The sequence below is a fragment of the Electrona antarctica genome, assembly GCF_951216825.1.
Source record: "Electrona antarctica genome assembly, chromosome: 2".
NCBI lineage: Eukaryota > Metazoa > Chordata > Actinopteri > Myctophiformes > Myctophidae > Electrona > Electrona antarctica.
In genome coordinates, this window is record NC_136807.1 from 27,482,284 (window position 1) to 27,498,836 (window position 16,553).

The 16,553-nt window shown below is 42.4% G+C and overlaps 1 protein-coding gene across 2 annotated transcripts in view; it reads right to left on the reverse strand.

The window, feature by feature from the left end:
* Positions 1-16,553, reverse strand: part of slc9a8 (solute carrier family 9 member 8) — a 75,870-nt gene that overhangs the window by 33,933 nt on the left and 25,384 nt on the right. For both annotated transcript variants that reach the window (XR_013788836.1, XM_079492903.1), the window contains exons 5-7: positions 10,303-10,386; positions 4,872-4,973; positions 3,445-3,479 (exon numbers count right to left, since the gene is read on the reverse strand). Coding sequence is in view for 1 of the 2 variants with exons in the window: in XM_079492903.1 (XP_079349029.1) it covers positions 3,445-3,479; positions 4,872-4,973; positions 10,303-10,386 (221 nt within the window). In the remaining variant the exon portion in view is untranslated. The remainder of the gene's footprint in view (positions 1-3,444; positions 3,480-4,871; positions 4,974-10,302; positions 10,387-16,553) is intronic.

A 16,553-nucleotide genomic window follows, 5' to 3' on the forward strand; every position in this document is an offset into this window, starting at 1 on the left:
ACAGCAGGGAACCTGCTGTGTCCTACCAACAGATGACGTCACCCAGCGAGCCCCAGGGGGGCTTGCCACTAAGTCAGCGGGGGAGAACCAGGCTCTCAACGGGACACCAGAACGGCAGGGAACCTGCTGTGTCCTACCAGAAGACTACGCCAGGTCAGCAGCACCGGAGGCCAGGGTGAGTCCAAAGGAAGAAACCACCCAGAGAGCTGCCGGGGCCAGCACAGCGCACGCTGTCACGGCGTCCGTCGCGGGAGACAACAGGAAGTCGACCGCCACAGAACAGTGGCACACGCCACAGCAATCCCTCGCCTCGGAAGGGCGAGATGACATCAGAGCGGCAGACCTAGGTGAGACGAAACCGTCCTCCACCAGTGCAAGCAGCGGCCTGACACCCACAGAATCCACCCTGTCAAGGCATAAGCCCTTGAGTTTCACCAGGGCGGAGTCTGCGACGATCGCCCTGCTATGCCTACCCATGCCAGCAACCACTGCGGTAGTCCACCCCACAACAGCGACCACCACAACGTATCCCCTTCCGTCCGGCGAGGGTAAAGGTGGTCAGCTGGGGGGACCGCCCACAGCCAAACCATGTGGAAGCTGGGGAAAGCTTTGCAAAGCAGCGCTCTCCATCACAAGCCCTGCAGCCATCGGTAAGGTCACAATAAAACCTGCCGATGGCACCGATGGCAGAGGGAAAGTTAAAATGAAAAGATGCAGTCAATGCCAGTTACGTCATGAATGACGAACGCACACACACACATGCCTGCCCCCCCCTAACACAGGGAGGGGGGCCAGGACACACACCAGCTCCCCCCAACGAAGGGGAGTTGGCCACCACAAGGATTGGGGGAGCGCGCACACACAGAGCAAACCCCCCCCCCTCCAAACGCAAGGCAGGAAGTCCGAATGCGAACGCGCGCACACGCGCACACACAACAAACCCCCCTCCAGCAAATGGAAGAAGCGCAAGGCAGAAGTCCTCCGAATGCGCACACACACACACACACACACACACACACACCCCCCCCTAACACATGGAGGGGGGCCAGGCCACCAGGCTGACAAAGTGACTTGTCCAGCAAAACGAAGTGGGACCCATTGCAAAATGTAAGAGACAATGGGAAATGTGTTGTGGTTTGTGTGATTTCTTTAACAAAATTAACAGGTACCAAGAAAATTCCCCGGTTGACAAGTACAAGCCAACAAGTGTAAAAAGTAACTCATAAGTCCTGGGGTGAATTAATGTTTGGTTATACCATGTTAACCTCTTCCTTTCCAGCAAGGGAAAAGCCTGGATGGAAGGTGTAAATTGTGACACCTAGATGCCACACACACAAACTGACAACGGCCCATGTCAATGACAGGGGCAAATGTATCAATGTTTGAAATGTGATGACTTTGTTAAGTTTGCAGGCCAGTTGAAGTGCCATGCTAAATTACACATTAGTTACTAAACACACAAAATCCAAGGGCTTTTACGAAAAAGACAGTAAAGTAAACCAGAACCCTTGTGAAATCTATCTCCAATCTGCTCAGGACCAAGCAAGTTTATGAGGGGTAATAAATGGCAGGAACCAACCTGCTTCTAAAATGTAACAAATTAAGTAGTGATCCACGAAGATATCACAAGTCAAGGTATTTGTTTGAACAAAGTGGAATCAAATTATAACAGAATTACAAGTAAGGAAACAAACAGGAACCTTAGAATGAGTAACTAATTCTGAAAAGATAAAACAAAGAACAATATTATAATTCCTTAACCAGTCAGTTCAAAGGCATGTTAAGCTAATCATAGTATAACTACTCCAAAGTCAATGTCTATTCCAGCCTCTGATTCCAAGCAAGCTGAAATGTCATTTGATTCAGGGGTGATTTCCCATTTTCCTCCTGGCTTTCAACCAGGTGAAAATGGCTTTGTGTTTATCAAACCCCCCCCCCTCGGCAGATAATCAATGTGTCGAAAACCAAACCCTTTATAAACGAAATGAGTGTTTGAAGAACCTCTTCAATAGGTTTATGAATAGGTTCTTGCGGGGGGTGTGGAAATATCCAGGATATTGGGATGTGTTAATGTTTAATAAATATGTCGGTGAAGAGCAACAACATGTCCCAATGACTGTGTTTAACTATAAAACATTATGCCTGCATTATCTAAGGTGGAGATGTCCAGTGCCTAAAAGGAATGTAAATGATTAATGTGTTAAACCCTAAACTCTCATAAACCAGTTGAGAGTAGAGTGGGGAAATAGACCATTCCCCCAGCCTATGTAATTACCATATAGTCATGGCTACAGTAAACCTCACAGCAGGGTGCTCCGGCCATGTCAAAGCACATGTCAGTTGTGATACTTCCTGGTCTTTCAACCAATAGTAAGGCAATGGTGCAGCAGCCAATTGAATGTTAGCTGATGTGAACCTGCCCAACAGGGCGGGTCTAAGGAAACAAAGGTTTTAAATGGCCTTGCGCCAGTTTCTAGCAGTCAGATTCCAATCCAACTACGAAGAATCCAACCTCATGTAACCACATGGACATGACGAACAACAACTCACATTAGACCAATGGTAATTATTGATACATAATGCAAACTATTAATAATCAATGAATAATGTGTTATCCATGTGTTGTAACCTGCCTGTAATTGACGAATGCTATGTATATTGTCTCATTTATGCAGGTTTTTTACCTAACTAAACGAAACTAAACGAACCTAACTAACCAACTAGTTAAAACTAACTAAACGTCTAACCTAAACTGGGTTAAAACTAACCCTTAAACCAACCCTAGATAAATAGTTCATGTGTTTAAATGTATGTTTGTTAAACGACAATAAAAGTATAAAAGACACCTGAGTTATATTATTTAGACAGTTTGAGTAAAGACATACTCTATGTGCAGTTGTGGCCTTTCAGTAGGCGTAGCTATGGACCATGATGCTATCATCTTAGCAAGTTAAATCGTGGATAGCTAAAATCTGAACACACACTAACCATAGCAACCATGCTTGTTTTTTTGGTACGAACAAACACGGGTACACGGGTACAAAGCCAGTTGTTGGAGTGGTTTGCACCACTCAAAAAAAAAAGACCAAAAGTGAAAATAATGGATCTACATAATGGTGTCATCTTGTAGATCTGCCATCTTTGTAAGATCTGAAAATAAATCTGTATCTGTACCATGTCCCTTTACGCCCATAAATGGAGATCCCAGATGTCATCATCAGAATATATGCCCATATATGGAGCTGACCAATTGATGGCCATTATGGTTAGACAACACACACCATATTTCGTCATAGTTGCATTGGGAACTCCTTACAGTACCGCCACCAGGCATACGCACACCCGCACAGTACGCACGTGGAGAAGTCACGCAAGGCACATCTTTAATAATATGATCATGTGTTTTCAATTCTACTCTCTTAGAAAGTGGAGCAGCACACTCACCTGTCTGTCATGGTCATCTTGTAGATCACATCAGCCTGGGAGAGAATGGCGCGCGCGCGCACACGCACACGCACGCACACACACACACACACACACACACACACACACACACACACACACACAAATTAGCCTAGTCACATGTCAGTACAGTATCTATAGAATCGGCAAGAAAAAGATCAATGCAACATGGTGTGGCTATTCTCACAAATCTCTTTCAGTATCTGCATTGGCCAGGTTATATCTTTGTGTTACTCTGATAAAGAAGAAGGAATTTAGCTGTCTCTAATCGGACAGTCTGGAGGGTTATACTGCTAGGCCAAAGCAAAGTTGCAGTTCTTTCCTTACAGTGTAAAAAAGAGCAAAAATAGCCAAACTACAAACTCACAAACGCAGTGCATTGCATCACGTTGTGAGCTCGTAGATCGGCCATTTGTATTATTCATCAAATGAAGAAGAATATATACTCATAGGGCATATTTGTCATAGTGGTTAACTTTAGGGGCAGCCATAGCTTAGTGCACTGAGCACTAAACTTTTCAGTTTGAGACCCAAAATAGAAATGTGATGTCTCCCCGGGACCCAAACTAGTGAACATTGCAGATCTATAAGCTTGCAATGAGTCGCGATGCACCATGTTGTAGACACAGAGAAGTGAGGATGCAAATTGTGATTGGCCAGAATAAGATGATGTATGATTATAAGAGCACCCCTCCCTTCACACAGGAGTGATTTTTTTTTAATTCATTTACCACTTCACCACTTTTTTCATACAATTTACAATTTAGGCATTTAGCAGACGCTCTTAATCCAGAGCGACTTACATTAAGCAAGAACAAAAACGCATGAAGCATGAGGTCAGTTCGTTGCTCTCCCCAGGTTGGCATAGAGCATCTAGCGCATAAGATAATTGACACTGGTTGCAAAAATAGTGGGATAAAGAAAAGTAAAGAAAGATAGAAAAGATAAGAAAAGCAATGTAATAATGGAAGCCATTGTTCTCTCGACAATACAAATCTAAATAATAAATAAAATAAAGAAATCTTGTTTAAAAAAAATCTGGTGGTGTCACTGGTGGACGGGTTTCTGAACTGCCCAGAGCCCTCCTATGAGACACCGACTGAGTAGAAAACAATTGTGGTATTTTATCATGAACATTAGTGAGGACCAATTATATGAAGATGGGTTTTTTTTTAAAGAAAAGAAAAGAAAAAATGTGTCGAGGTGCAAGACACTTATCAGTCTGAGTAGCCATCCGCTGGATAAAGCTGAATTTCTCCCATGGAATTAGAACGTAGGAAAAACATTAAGATAAAAATAAATGTAAAAAAAAATATGAACCATTTCTGCTAATGCTAAATAAACAAAACACATGCGCACACACTCACTCACGCACACACACACACTCACACACACACACACACACTCACCTGTCCAAGAAAGTAGATGCCCCCTCCTACAATGAAGGCAGAGATGGCCGTTCCGAACACAGCAAACACGGTGATGGAACCAATGTTCTGGAAGAAGTTACCCTAAGGATACATTCACAAAATGAATATCACTGCTGTCAGGCAGAAACCTTGTATCTCCAACCCGGTCAAATCGGAATGGTTGCCACCATGCATTCCTAAACGTACCCTCCCTCAGTAAAACAATTCCTAACCTTAACCTCAGTAAAACTAATACAAGAATCGCTGGGGTCGAGTGTTTCCGCTGAAAAGTGTCAACTAGGTTCCGTTCTGGTTACCGTTACATTGGTAAATTAATGCCCAATTTTGTCATACAAGAGTGACGTGCTTTCAGTTGCAAAAATAGGCGCACTACAAGGAACTTGTATATTGACTATTCAAAACAGTGAAAATGAAAGTGGGTTAAGTATGTCTGTTTTTTTATGAATATTAAATCAATTAAAAGCATTAACAAGAAGATGTGACTAAATAATAACTACATTGGATCTATTGAAAAAAAGGTTCATATTTCCATTTCCTGAAAGCTTGTTTTCACCGACAGCGATGGTACACAACATGAATAATGCCATGTAGACTTGTGTTTTACATGGTGTTACGTAACATGTTAGCCAGCATATTAAATGAAAAGAAGAGGACATGGCACTCTTAAAATAGTACCAGTTCCATTGTGTGCGAGAATAAAAGCTCACAGGGCTAGACGTGGCTTTCCATTAAAAACAAGAAAACGGCTGCCTCAGTACAAAGCTTGTCACATTAAATGGCTTCACAAGACACTGCGTTATGAACAGTGTTGCCACGTCTGCTTATTAGAAGCAAATGTGGGCTTGTTTTTCCTGTAAAGTCGCTAGATATTGGTAGTTGAGGGTTGTTGAGGGTTTTCGAGCTGTTGAAAATAACTAGGCTACACTTCCTTGGTAAAGTGCTTATAAATTTAAAGCACTTTTAAACTGAAGATGATGACCAATGATGATAAAAATTGAAAAATAACAACAACCACCACCATATCACAGTGCTTCTCAAAGAGGTTGCAGGGTGTCCCCAGCAAAAGTTCATACATTCTAATTTCTAACCACTTTATCCATGTATAAATGTTGGCTGTTCAAAAATAGCAGATCAACAAGCTCACAGTGCATCACTTTGTGCCGCACTACGAGATTGTACATCTGCGATTTTTAGAAAATGTTCAATAACTTTGCATTTTTTTTAACATCCATCTTCTCCGCTGGTGGTCCCTGGCATAAAACCTTTTCAGATGGGGGTCCACGCGGGTCCTTGACATGAAAAGGTTTGAGAACCACTGCGGCATATCGAATCGATATCGTGAGCCCAATATTGTGTATCATATCGTGACACTCCCCCTATCTGTTAAGTATTTTAATAGTTATTCTCTCAAAAACAGATTCCGAGCTGCACTACTGAATCTGTCGGCAGTGGCATTCAGATCGTATGTACATGGGGATTAGTGGAAGGAAAACATAATAATTATGGGAAACAAACAGCAGAGGGTCCGTTTGTTTTCCTTCTATTTTGTCGATGGGTTCCCAGTTTGGGAAATAGTGGACACGTTGTCACATGTTTGACCACATGTTGCCCTGTATTGCCTATTTACACAGAGACGTTAGACACTGGGAGCGTTTCCAAAGACTTCAACTCTGGGAGTGGGAGGTGATTGTTTATTTTTTTCTTTGTCACTTTTTGGAGATTTCAACTCAAACCACATAGTAACCAGTGAGACCCCTAAGGGCGAGAAGCGATGTCACGTGATACCTGGGACCTGGGCTTATTTGGGGGCATTCCCATGTATGGGAATAATGAGTGACTGACGGGAAATTAACAATTTCATAGTAAATGCGACCTATGGTCGCAATCATGACGTCATCCAAATATGATGCCCAAAGAGCTTGCAGCTGTGATGCACCAACATGAGGAGAGTTTTGAAATGTATAAATGTGTGAGTGGTTTGCTAACAGGATTCATTGTGACATTAAACAAGCAAGAGTTCAAAGTTCATTGCATTGAACTAGACTTTAGGTTTAGCAGTGAAATTCACAGCCATGCTGTCGACCAAACGGAACATTGCCGTTACCTTCCTGCTCCTCGCCATCCTGGGCCTGCCCTCATCGCCCGTCGATGCCCGCATCACCGCTTACGCATCCGACAATGAAAGCAGGAACTTTGACGGGTGGCTCCCGCATACCGACTGGAACGCGCTCCCCTATCCGCCTAAAGGTGGCCTGAAGGGATTCCTCATTGACGCACGGACAGAGAACACATGTGAGCCTGTTGCCCCGCCCCCCTCCTCCAGCAGCTGTTACATTGCGCTCATCGAGCACGATTTGCGGCCGTCACGCCACACTGGCTGCGACTTCGTCGCTCGGGTCCTCGATGCTCAGAGGGCCGGGTACAAGGCCGCAGTTGTTGTTCACGATTGGAACGAGGCGTTCATTAAACCTGCTTACATCGATTGGAACGGGACGCTCAGTACACCCGATTACATCGATATAGGATACAAACGCAGCACGGTGGAATGGATACAGATACACATCCCATCTGTGGTCGTGAACAAGGAGACGGGCAACTCTCTGAAACTCAACTATACGTATGACAAGGGCGGCCGTGTTGTCCTCACAGGGCCCTGCCTCGTGCCCTTTAGAGCCATGTCCGCCGGGATTGGCTTCGGCTGCCTGGGGTTAGGCAGCATCATGATCATCATGGGGTTGGTATGGTTCGGGTTAGGTTTAGGGGTAGACAGGTCATTCATACTATCCCAAATAGTCTTTGTAGGATTAACTCTAACCCTAAACTTAATATGGTTAGCAGGATTAACACTAATCCCAGTCCATTTGGAATTATTGACATACGTAATGATACTAGACGTGTTAGCATTAATCTTCATGCTGTTCCATACCAAACGAGCTTGTACATACTTTAGCCTAGTGTTAGGGTTTGGCCTGACGGTAGTGGGATTACATGGTACTCTACCCCATCTACGTGGGTCCATGTTAATGGCAAGGTGGGTATTAGGGTTAGTAGCTCTCATCATGCTTGGATTCTACCCCTTCATCTTCGCGGCTGTCTCAGCTTGTCTGGGGACACTCCTAGCCCCGAGAAGCAACGACCTGCTGCAGAAGAAACTGTACAAGAAATTGGGGGGAACTGTATGACGCGTACTCTTGCCTCAGGGAGTACAAGGAAGGAGACAGTCTGGGGGTCCTGCCTACTGAAAGTAGCCTGAAAGAGACCTGTGGTTTTCTGGGCATAGAGAGGTGGGTCAATCTAGTGCTGGAAGCCGACGGCGACTCCCTTATTGGTTCACCAACCTTGAAGGATGTGTGTGGGTGGTGTGTGTTGAGAGAGATTAGACACAGGTGCAGGGGATGAATAATCGAGAGAGAGTTTAGCACTATGCCACATTTCAAGGTTTCTCCCAGGCTTTTTTGAGGGCCGATAGCCCCTTGTATGTCCAGCTTTTGGTGTGTGTACCCCAAATTTTGTCCTAACACAAACACATTAAATGCCATTGGCAATGAATGGACAATTTACGAAGGTGAGGACGCAAATTGTGATTGGCTGGAATGAGATGATGGATGATGTACGATGAGAGCGGCCCTCGCTTCACACAGGTGTGATTTATTTTCTATTTGAGGGGCCTTAGCCCCTCCTATTCCCAGCTTTGTGTGTTTGTGTGTAGCCCAAAGTGATGATTTGATTTGCTGAGCACGTAATGTGATGTATGATAACGGCGCCCCTCACTTCACACGAGTGTGATTTTTCTTTTGAAAACAAAACGCCTGCGGTCTCAGGCTAATATGGAAGTAATGAAATGGGACTAGAAGATGTCGCTTATTGCCCTATACTGCAGCTGGAAATGAATGTATATTCCATTGGTCAGTCAATGGTGACTTGATTTGTTGTTTTCAATCGCTAGTTTAAAGTCTTCTTCCTGTGACATGTGTTTTTTAGTAAACTAGAGCGGTGTGGCGGTGTGGAACGTATGTATGGAATCTGAAGTCGGTGGAGTGAACGGTTCTCGAGTTACGTGGATTACACACGTAGTACCGACAGACAGACAGAGTCTTGGTGCATTTATAGATGTTAGTCCTATAATGGTTTAATTGATGATAAAGCAGGGTATGTTTTCAGGGCTTGTGATTGGGTTCCAGTGAGTGAAGACCAACCCTTGCTCCCCTTCAATCAAAGAGCACTAGATTGCTCTTCGGGACCGGAAAATCCGAGATGGTGGATTTGAATTTGCTGAAATAGTGGCTTCAAGACGGGTCTGTAGAAAGTTTTTTATGTACTTTTACATATTTCTTTATTTATTCATTTTTATTTTTATATATTTCTTAATTTGTTTTTGTTTTTTGTTTTGTTTTTTCTTTCTAAAGTACTTATTTAAGTATTAATGTTTTGTTGTGTACTTTTATATATTTATTAATGTCCTTTTATATATATCTTAGTTTTTTGTACATTCTTTTGTTTCCTTTTTTCCCTTTTGTTTCCTCCTGTCTTGAATTGTCCTCTATAATAACATTAAAATTATAAACGCTGTACATATTTTATTTATTTTAGAAATAGTTCATCTCTCACTGAAGGGGATAACGCACATTGCAGGTTGATGATGTAATTTGTCAAGTTGAAAATGCATGCCCCACCCAGTTATTATGTATTTATGCCCATATATGGAGTTCTTGTAAGTTGTAACGATGATCCATGCATTTAATGTTCATATTAGGAAGTATTAAGTTGTTTTTATTAGACATGTATATTTACAATATTGTTTTGATATATATATATTCATATTTCAGAGCTTCAAGAAATTCTTCTACGAAATGGGCTGGGAAAGGGGGCTGATTGGTAAGTTTCCCGATGTCTGCGACTACTTCTCTGGTGAAGGCTAATCAGTGGTGCATCAACCCCTGTGGAGTTTCTCCCCATACTGTCTGACATCCCCATCAACCCTGTGGAATAGTAAGAGAGTGGCGACATGCTTTGATCTCGCCGCAAAACGGGGTGCTATGGGCTATAGTTCCAAACATTGGAACTATCCCATTGAGATAGAATTATAGAGATAGAACTTCCGCATTCCATTGTTACAATGGGAGTCAACGCTAGTGTCGCCACTCTGCCCATCACCAGAGCACAAATGTTATGCAAAGGTCAGCCAATCACAGCTCAAAGTGACTACTCAATTGTACATATTAGATCAAGGCATATTTGGCTTATTAGCCAGGGATGCTTTTAAGTTTTTCCATAAAGCACATTGAATGGCACTAGATCGGCTTGTAGATTTGGCAAACGTTCCCCCAGAATAGGGATGTTTAAATCCCTAAAGTGTTATATAAATAGATATATAATTACAATGCACGTGCGCGCACGCGCACACACGCACCTTGTGTAAAGAGTATCCAGACTCAAATATGATGGGCGGCAGCAGCAACAGGAAGAACATGTTGGGTCGAAACATCTCTTCTTCCTTCAGGAGAAAGACACAAACAAACAAACTCAAAATCAATTCACACAGTTCACGACTGAACAAACAAGTGGTTCTAAATCTTTAAATTTTTAAGTGAAGGACTCCCAAATTGATATGTATTTGGCCACGGTCCGGGCCTGCACGCAATTTCTTGACAGAAAGTAGCTCATTGTCGATGGTGGTTTTTTATGACACAAAAACTTTGCAGAGAGAGAGAGATGATAATTCAAGCTTTCCATACAGCTGCAATGTTGGTGAGTTGTTTAATACAATTAGATAGGACTTTTCGGCTGTCTGCCAGAAAGTGTGTTTTGCCACTCAGTAGGTGTTCCCGCATAACTTCCTAGTACGATGATGTCACGTACATAGCCTCTAGGGCTCTACTGCAGCCTGGCAGCAAGTTGCGGGTTCGATTCCCGAGCCTGATGACCTTTGCTGCGTGTCACTCCCTGTCTCTCTCTCCCCGTTTCCTGTCATTCTCAACTGTACTATCCAATAAAAGGCAGAAAAGCCCCCAAAATAAATTATTAAAAAAGGTTTGTTTAAACTCGCCGTGAGGCAATCTCTTCCATGCCTACTTTGAATACCACTAGTACCACTAGTTATTAGTGGATATTAATGTATGTACGTCTGTATGTAATCCTTTTTCCTGTACGGACCGAAATAAAATCTATCTATCTATCTAATGTTTGAATGGTGTAGAAAGTCACTTCCCTTGATCAAGTTATACTGTATATAAGAGGTTTCCACCTGACAGATGACACATGGTTGGTTGCGTGCGTGCGTGCGTGCGTGCGTGCGTGCGTGCGTGCGTGCGTGCGTGCATACTCAACACATGTTCCAAGGGGAATCATACATTATGTACATATCTACTCTGTGTAGGCCTGTCATAATGTTACACAATCCCCTAATCCTAATCGCAATAATTTGAGATAATCACAGTTACATTTGATTAAAACACAAAACACACTACAGATTGTGAGCTTGTAGATAGGCTACTTTCAAAAAGTTGCACTTTCGCTTACAGCCCTACCGAGGTGAGTCATGCATGCTTTCAAACAAACATACTCGCACACATGCATGACATGATGCGTCTGAGAGGACGTATGCATTATGTATCCATCTTACAGTAGGATGTACACTTCCCTATCTCTGAGTGGACTAGCCTCTGTGACCTTTTCCCTTCTCGAATCATGTGTGCCAAACAGAATGCAATCATTGTTGCATTCTGGGATGAATAAACTGGCCGGGATCCCAGATCATCATCAGAGGCCCGCTCAGTCGGGACTGTCACATGGACCCCTGCGCTGTATTACCGCTCTCTGACTCTCCCAGTGCACCATGTGTTACTGTGTGTGTGTGTGTGTGTGTGTGTGTGTCTGTCAATATTAGTTTGCATCTGTTCTATGTGATTGTCATTGACCAATTATTCATTTAACCGTTGCTTCATTATATATTTTGTTTTATTGACTAAAATGTACCATTTGAACAAAGCTTCTTTTTCCCTTAGGTCTTTTACTCTACGGCTTCATTTGAGCTTGCATCCATTTTAATTGAAATATGTATATCACACCACGAATAGCAAGCTTATATACATACCATTGTGTGTGTGTGTGTGTGTGTGTGTGTGCGCGTGCGTGCGTGCGTGCGTGCGTGCGTGAGAATCTAAGCATCTCATGTATGCATGTATGCATGGGGGAAGTTGTGTTTGTGGGCCGTGGGTGCTGCAGTGCACTGATGTCAGAGCAGCTCTTTGTCATGGAGGCAGATGGGTCGTGGCAGGCCAGTGTGTGTGTGCGTGTGCGCGTGCGTGCGTGTGTGCGTCTTATATGATTTACTCTAGCAGCCAGTTAAGTCTCACCCATTGCACATGTGTGTGGCAAGGGATTCCAAAACTATGGGCCATTTATTATATTTACAAACAAATATATAATTTCAAAAAACTATTATCTTTTTTATACAAAATAGAATCAGAAAAAAGATAACATATTTCAAAAGAATTTCCATAAATGATCCCATAATTTAGTGAAGATAGGCGAGCTACAAGGCCATTCACACTATTATTTTAATTAGGGCTAAGCGATGAATTCATAATTGTGTTTCTGTTGCTAACTTTCTAAATATCATACATTACCTGCTATATGTTTTTCCATTTAACCTGTTTTCTAACACTTGCCGGTTGCTCTCATTCTAACTCTGTCCTCTCATCTTCTCTCAGAATACTAGAAAAACAATGGAACGCTTCAACCAAGCACTAGAACTATAAGAAATATAGTTTAAAAAAATCATTCTAACTCAAGTGGATGGCCACACCACACCACAACATAACAAATCGCCGCTGTTGGGCATAATCTTATCTCCATATTCTAATTCTGTTTGTGCTTTTTTAAATGTACATGTAAAATAACATCCCGCTTTATCATACTGCAGTGTCACACAAAAGCATCAAGCAGATCCACAAAATCGATTTGCGCAGCAGGTTTCGAGCTTGTAGAATTTGAATCCTAAAAAGTAACAGTTTTGGACATACACCAAGGTGAAAAATACAGTTGTAGTCATCGTTCCAGTGTGAGCGGTCCTTTTAAAAAACTATGATGTGACAAATAGAACGGATGCTGATTCAGAAGTTTGGGGAGACAGACATGTTTCTTTTGGTTCTCATGTTACACATTATTGACTAAGCACCCAGATAACAATCTCACTCATATTGTGTGTGTGTGTGTGTGTGTGTGTGTGTGTGTGTGTGTGTGTCATTTCCGTTGGTGGCTGGGGCTGTGGGTGGTAGATAAAATAACTTTTAATAAGTAAGGCCTTTTATTAGTAACAGAGTATTTTATTTCCTATGTGGTGAGGTTGTTTGAGATGTGAGCCATCTGTGTACTTGTGTAGGTACGACACAATGTTGCAACCAACTACTTTGCCATTAAGTCACGGTCACGTTAAACAATGGGTTTTCATTGAACGTTAAGCATTCAATGAAACAGAGACTGAAACCGTGACGGAGGAAGTGCACACTTCCTTTTCACAAGCACTAAGGCGTAACCACTTCAACTGATTTCTGGTTTTGGAGAACCAAAATCTACACCAAATCTATTCGGCAAAAATAGCCAATCTAGGGTTAGGGTTAGGGATCTGCAATTTTTTAATAGCCAAAGTATAAAATAATGGCTATAGTGGCTAAAATCTAAAATGACACAGATGCCTTCCCAGGTTGCCTGCCGCACCGCACGGAATAGGGATGTTGGGTTTCAAGTTGGTTAAGCTATGTTTCAGGGAAGGAAGTAGATTCCAGGTAACTCTTAATCTCTTCATTTGTTTTGGGACTAAAATGAGAGATGACGTCTACACACATGATAGCATCAGTGTCCCCATACAAGGTATTTGTATGGGGATTAGGTATGCTATTTAGTGGAGATTGTGTGTCAAAACCTGCCCTTCAACCTCCCACATGCAAGTTCAAGGTGTCTTCTATGTCTTTATTGTTATATCTTGTGTATGTTGAGTACATATTTCTTTGTTGGGATTCCAATCAATTTCAGTTTCCTAATGTTTCAGTTCTGTTTCATCACTTTTTATTTCACTTCTTAATTCTGTATCCTCCTTTCAGCTAGAGAGGGGGGAGTAGAGTTAACAAAAGTTAGTTAACAGTTAGGACGATGCCAAAAAGTTGAACTGAGGTTTTCTGTGTTTGTGTGACTTTTGTGGGCATCTATTCAAAATCCCTGGTTATATGGTTAATGCTATTTGTTCTTTTAAATCCTTAGTAAGGTTGTCTAAAAAGTGGTTTTGTACAAACTGGACTAGTATACCATGTAAAAGGCATTGACCAGACTCCTAACTGGCACCCCAAACATTACATCAAAGTCAAACCGTTACACACACACACTCCTCTGAGTCTACAATTGCAACCAAGCAAGGCCCCATTTTCACTGGCAGCCGAATCTAGCCTGAATCAGATCTGAGCCACATCCAGATTGGAATCTGATTGGTTTAAATGAGTCATGTGACATGCTGCACTCATTTAAACTAATCAGAATTCAATCTCGATGTGGCACAGATCTGATTCAGCCTAGATGTGTCTGTCAGTGTAAATGGGGCCTAAGTGGACCCATTAACTCTTTGAGCGTTTCAAGGATTTCTATATAGTAGGTAGACTTCTCTATGGCCAGAATGGCGTTTTTGAATGATTTATTGAAAATTCTCTGTTGTGAATGTGTGACAACGAAAGACCTTCAGAGAAAGCTTGACTTGTCTGCTTCCAGGAACTGAGTTGATAAAATGTTTAGTTCTTGTGTTGGAAGCCATTTAAAAGAGCCTGCATTTACACTGTTTCTGTTTCTAGGACAACCAAAAAAAGTTATGCCCGGTTGAAGTTTTATTTTCTAAATAACTTTTTTTCTGCTGGGCATACATAGCCATGCAATATCTCATTTTAAAGGGTGAGTTGTCTAGTTCAATTAAAATAAAATAAAAAGTTTCTCACATGTACCACTGTAGATATTTTGCCATCTATAAATAGCATGGTCAGTCATGATCAATCTGACCTATCCAGCTAAAAGTCCCCATAGCTCTGAAATTGGAACATCATATAAACTCAATTCTTTTTTGGGGTAAAATTAGACATTCTAACGCACATTTTGATATATACCATGTTTACATAGTCTTACCAGTACCTTGTCTATTCATGCATGTATCTCAAAAACCTGTTATGAAGAAACACAGTTTTGATAAAAAACACATCCAAGGACATTGTTTTGATATGACTTGGTGCCCATGATATGTATCAAAATATAGACTTGAATGTATACTGTATTATAAAAAAGAAATTGAGTTATTACCATCTACCGTTACAGAGTAAATCACAGTTGAAACTTGCTTAGTCATATACAATAAACCTCACAATAGTGAACAAAATAGTCATGACAGGTCTAACTCATTGTAAAAGCGTCTTTTATTTTTTACGACTACTAACATAATAAAATGATAAATATTACAGAAAATAAATAGGCCTACATACAAAACAGTTACTCCTCCCCTAGCTCTGATCCATAGCTCTAAATGCGCATTTAGAGCTATGGATCAGAGCTACTCCTCCCAAATGTCCCCAAACCCAGTCCTTGACGGTGTGTGTGTGTGAGTTAACCTGACTCCGCCATATGGGGCAGCAGAGTGTACACTGTGTTCCCCCCTCCTGCTCCCATCTGGGAACTCTCAGGCAGACTTGATGCCCGGCCACAAAACGGCCTGGCCAATCAGCAGCAGCTTCTAGCAACTTCTAGCAGCAGCTTCTAGCTTCTACTAGCTGCTGCTGATTGGCCAGGCCGTTTTGTGAGCAACTTCGCTTCTAGCTGCTGCTGATTGGCCAGGCCGTTTTGTGGCCGGGCATCAAGTCTGCCTGAGAGTTCCCAGATGGGAGCAGGAGAGGGGGAACCCAGTGTACTCTCTGCTGCCCCATCTGGCGGAGTCAGGTTATGTGTGAGTAGGCTAAATAAAAAAAACACCCAAAAACTGCCCCCCCCCCTGAAATGAATGAATGAATGAATCCGGTTCAGTGTCGGAGAACGCCATCGCAGTCTTGACTCTTCATCCTCCTCCTCCTCCTCCTCCTCATCTGATGCCAGTTCTAAATATATAAAAAGAAATAAACATTTTAGCTGTAGTCAGTGCACGCTACTATTACATGGCGTTTTACCCGGCTGCTGGCGATCAATGATTTTATTGTGCAGTGTCTTTGTGGGCCGAGTCGTGGCATGACAAATACAAATAGATGCTTGTATAAGTAGTATCACGATAAAATAATATGGCAACGTTAGAATGAAACACCAATGAGTGATCGGTGGTAATGTAGCTAGCTGCCCAGGGTATATCCAGCACCATTGCGTCGCAATCATCCAGCAACATTGGTACTGGCTATTGCCCGGGCTTGTGGCCCGGCCAATAGCCAGTACCATTTGTGCAGTGTTTGTTAGCAACTACTACTAGCCAACAGCCAGTGGAATGTGGTGACGTGATGGTGCTGGATATACGCTGGGCAGCTACATTACACGCGATCACTCATTGGTGGTGTCATTCTAACGTCGCCATATTATTTTATCGTGATACTAATTATACAAACATCTATTTGTATGCCACGATGCCACGATTCGGCCCACAAAGACACAGTACAA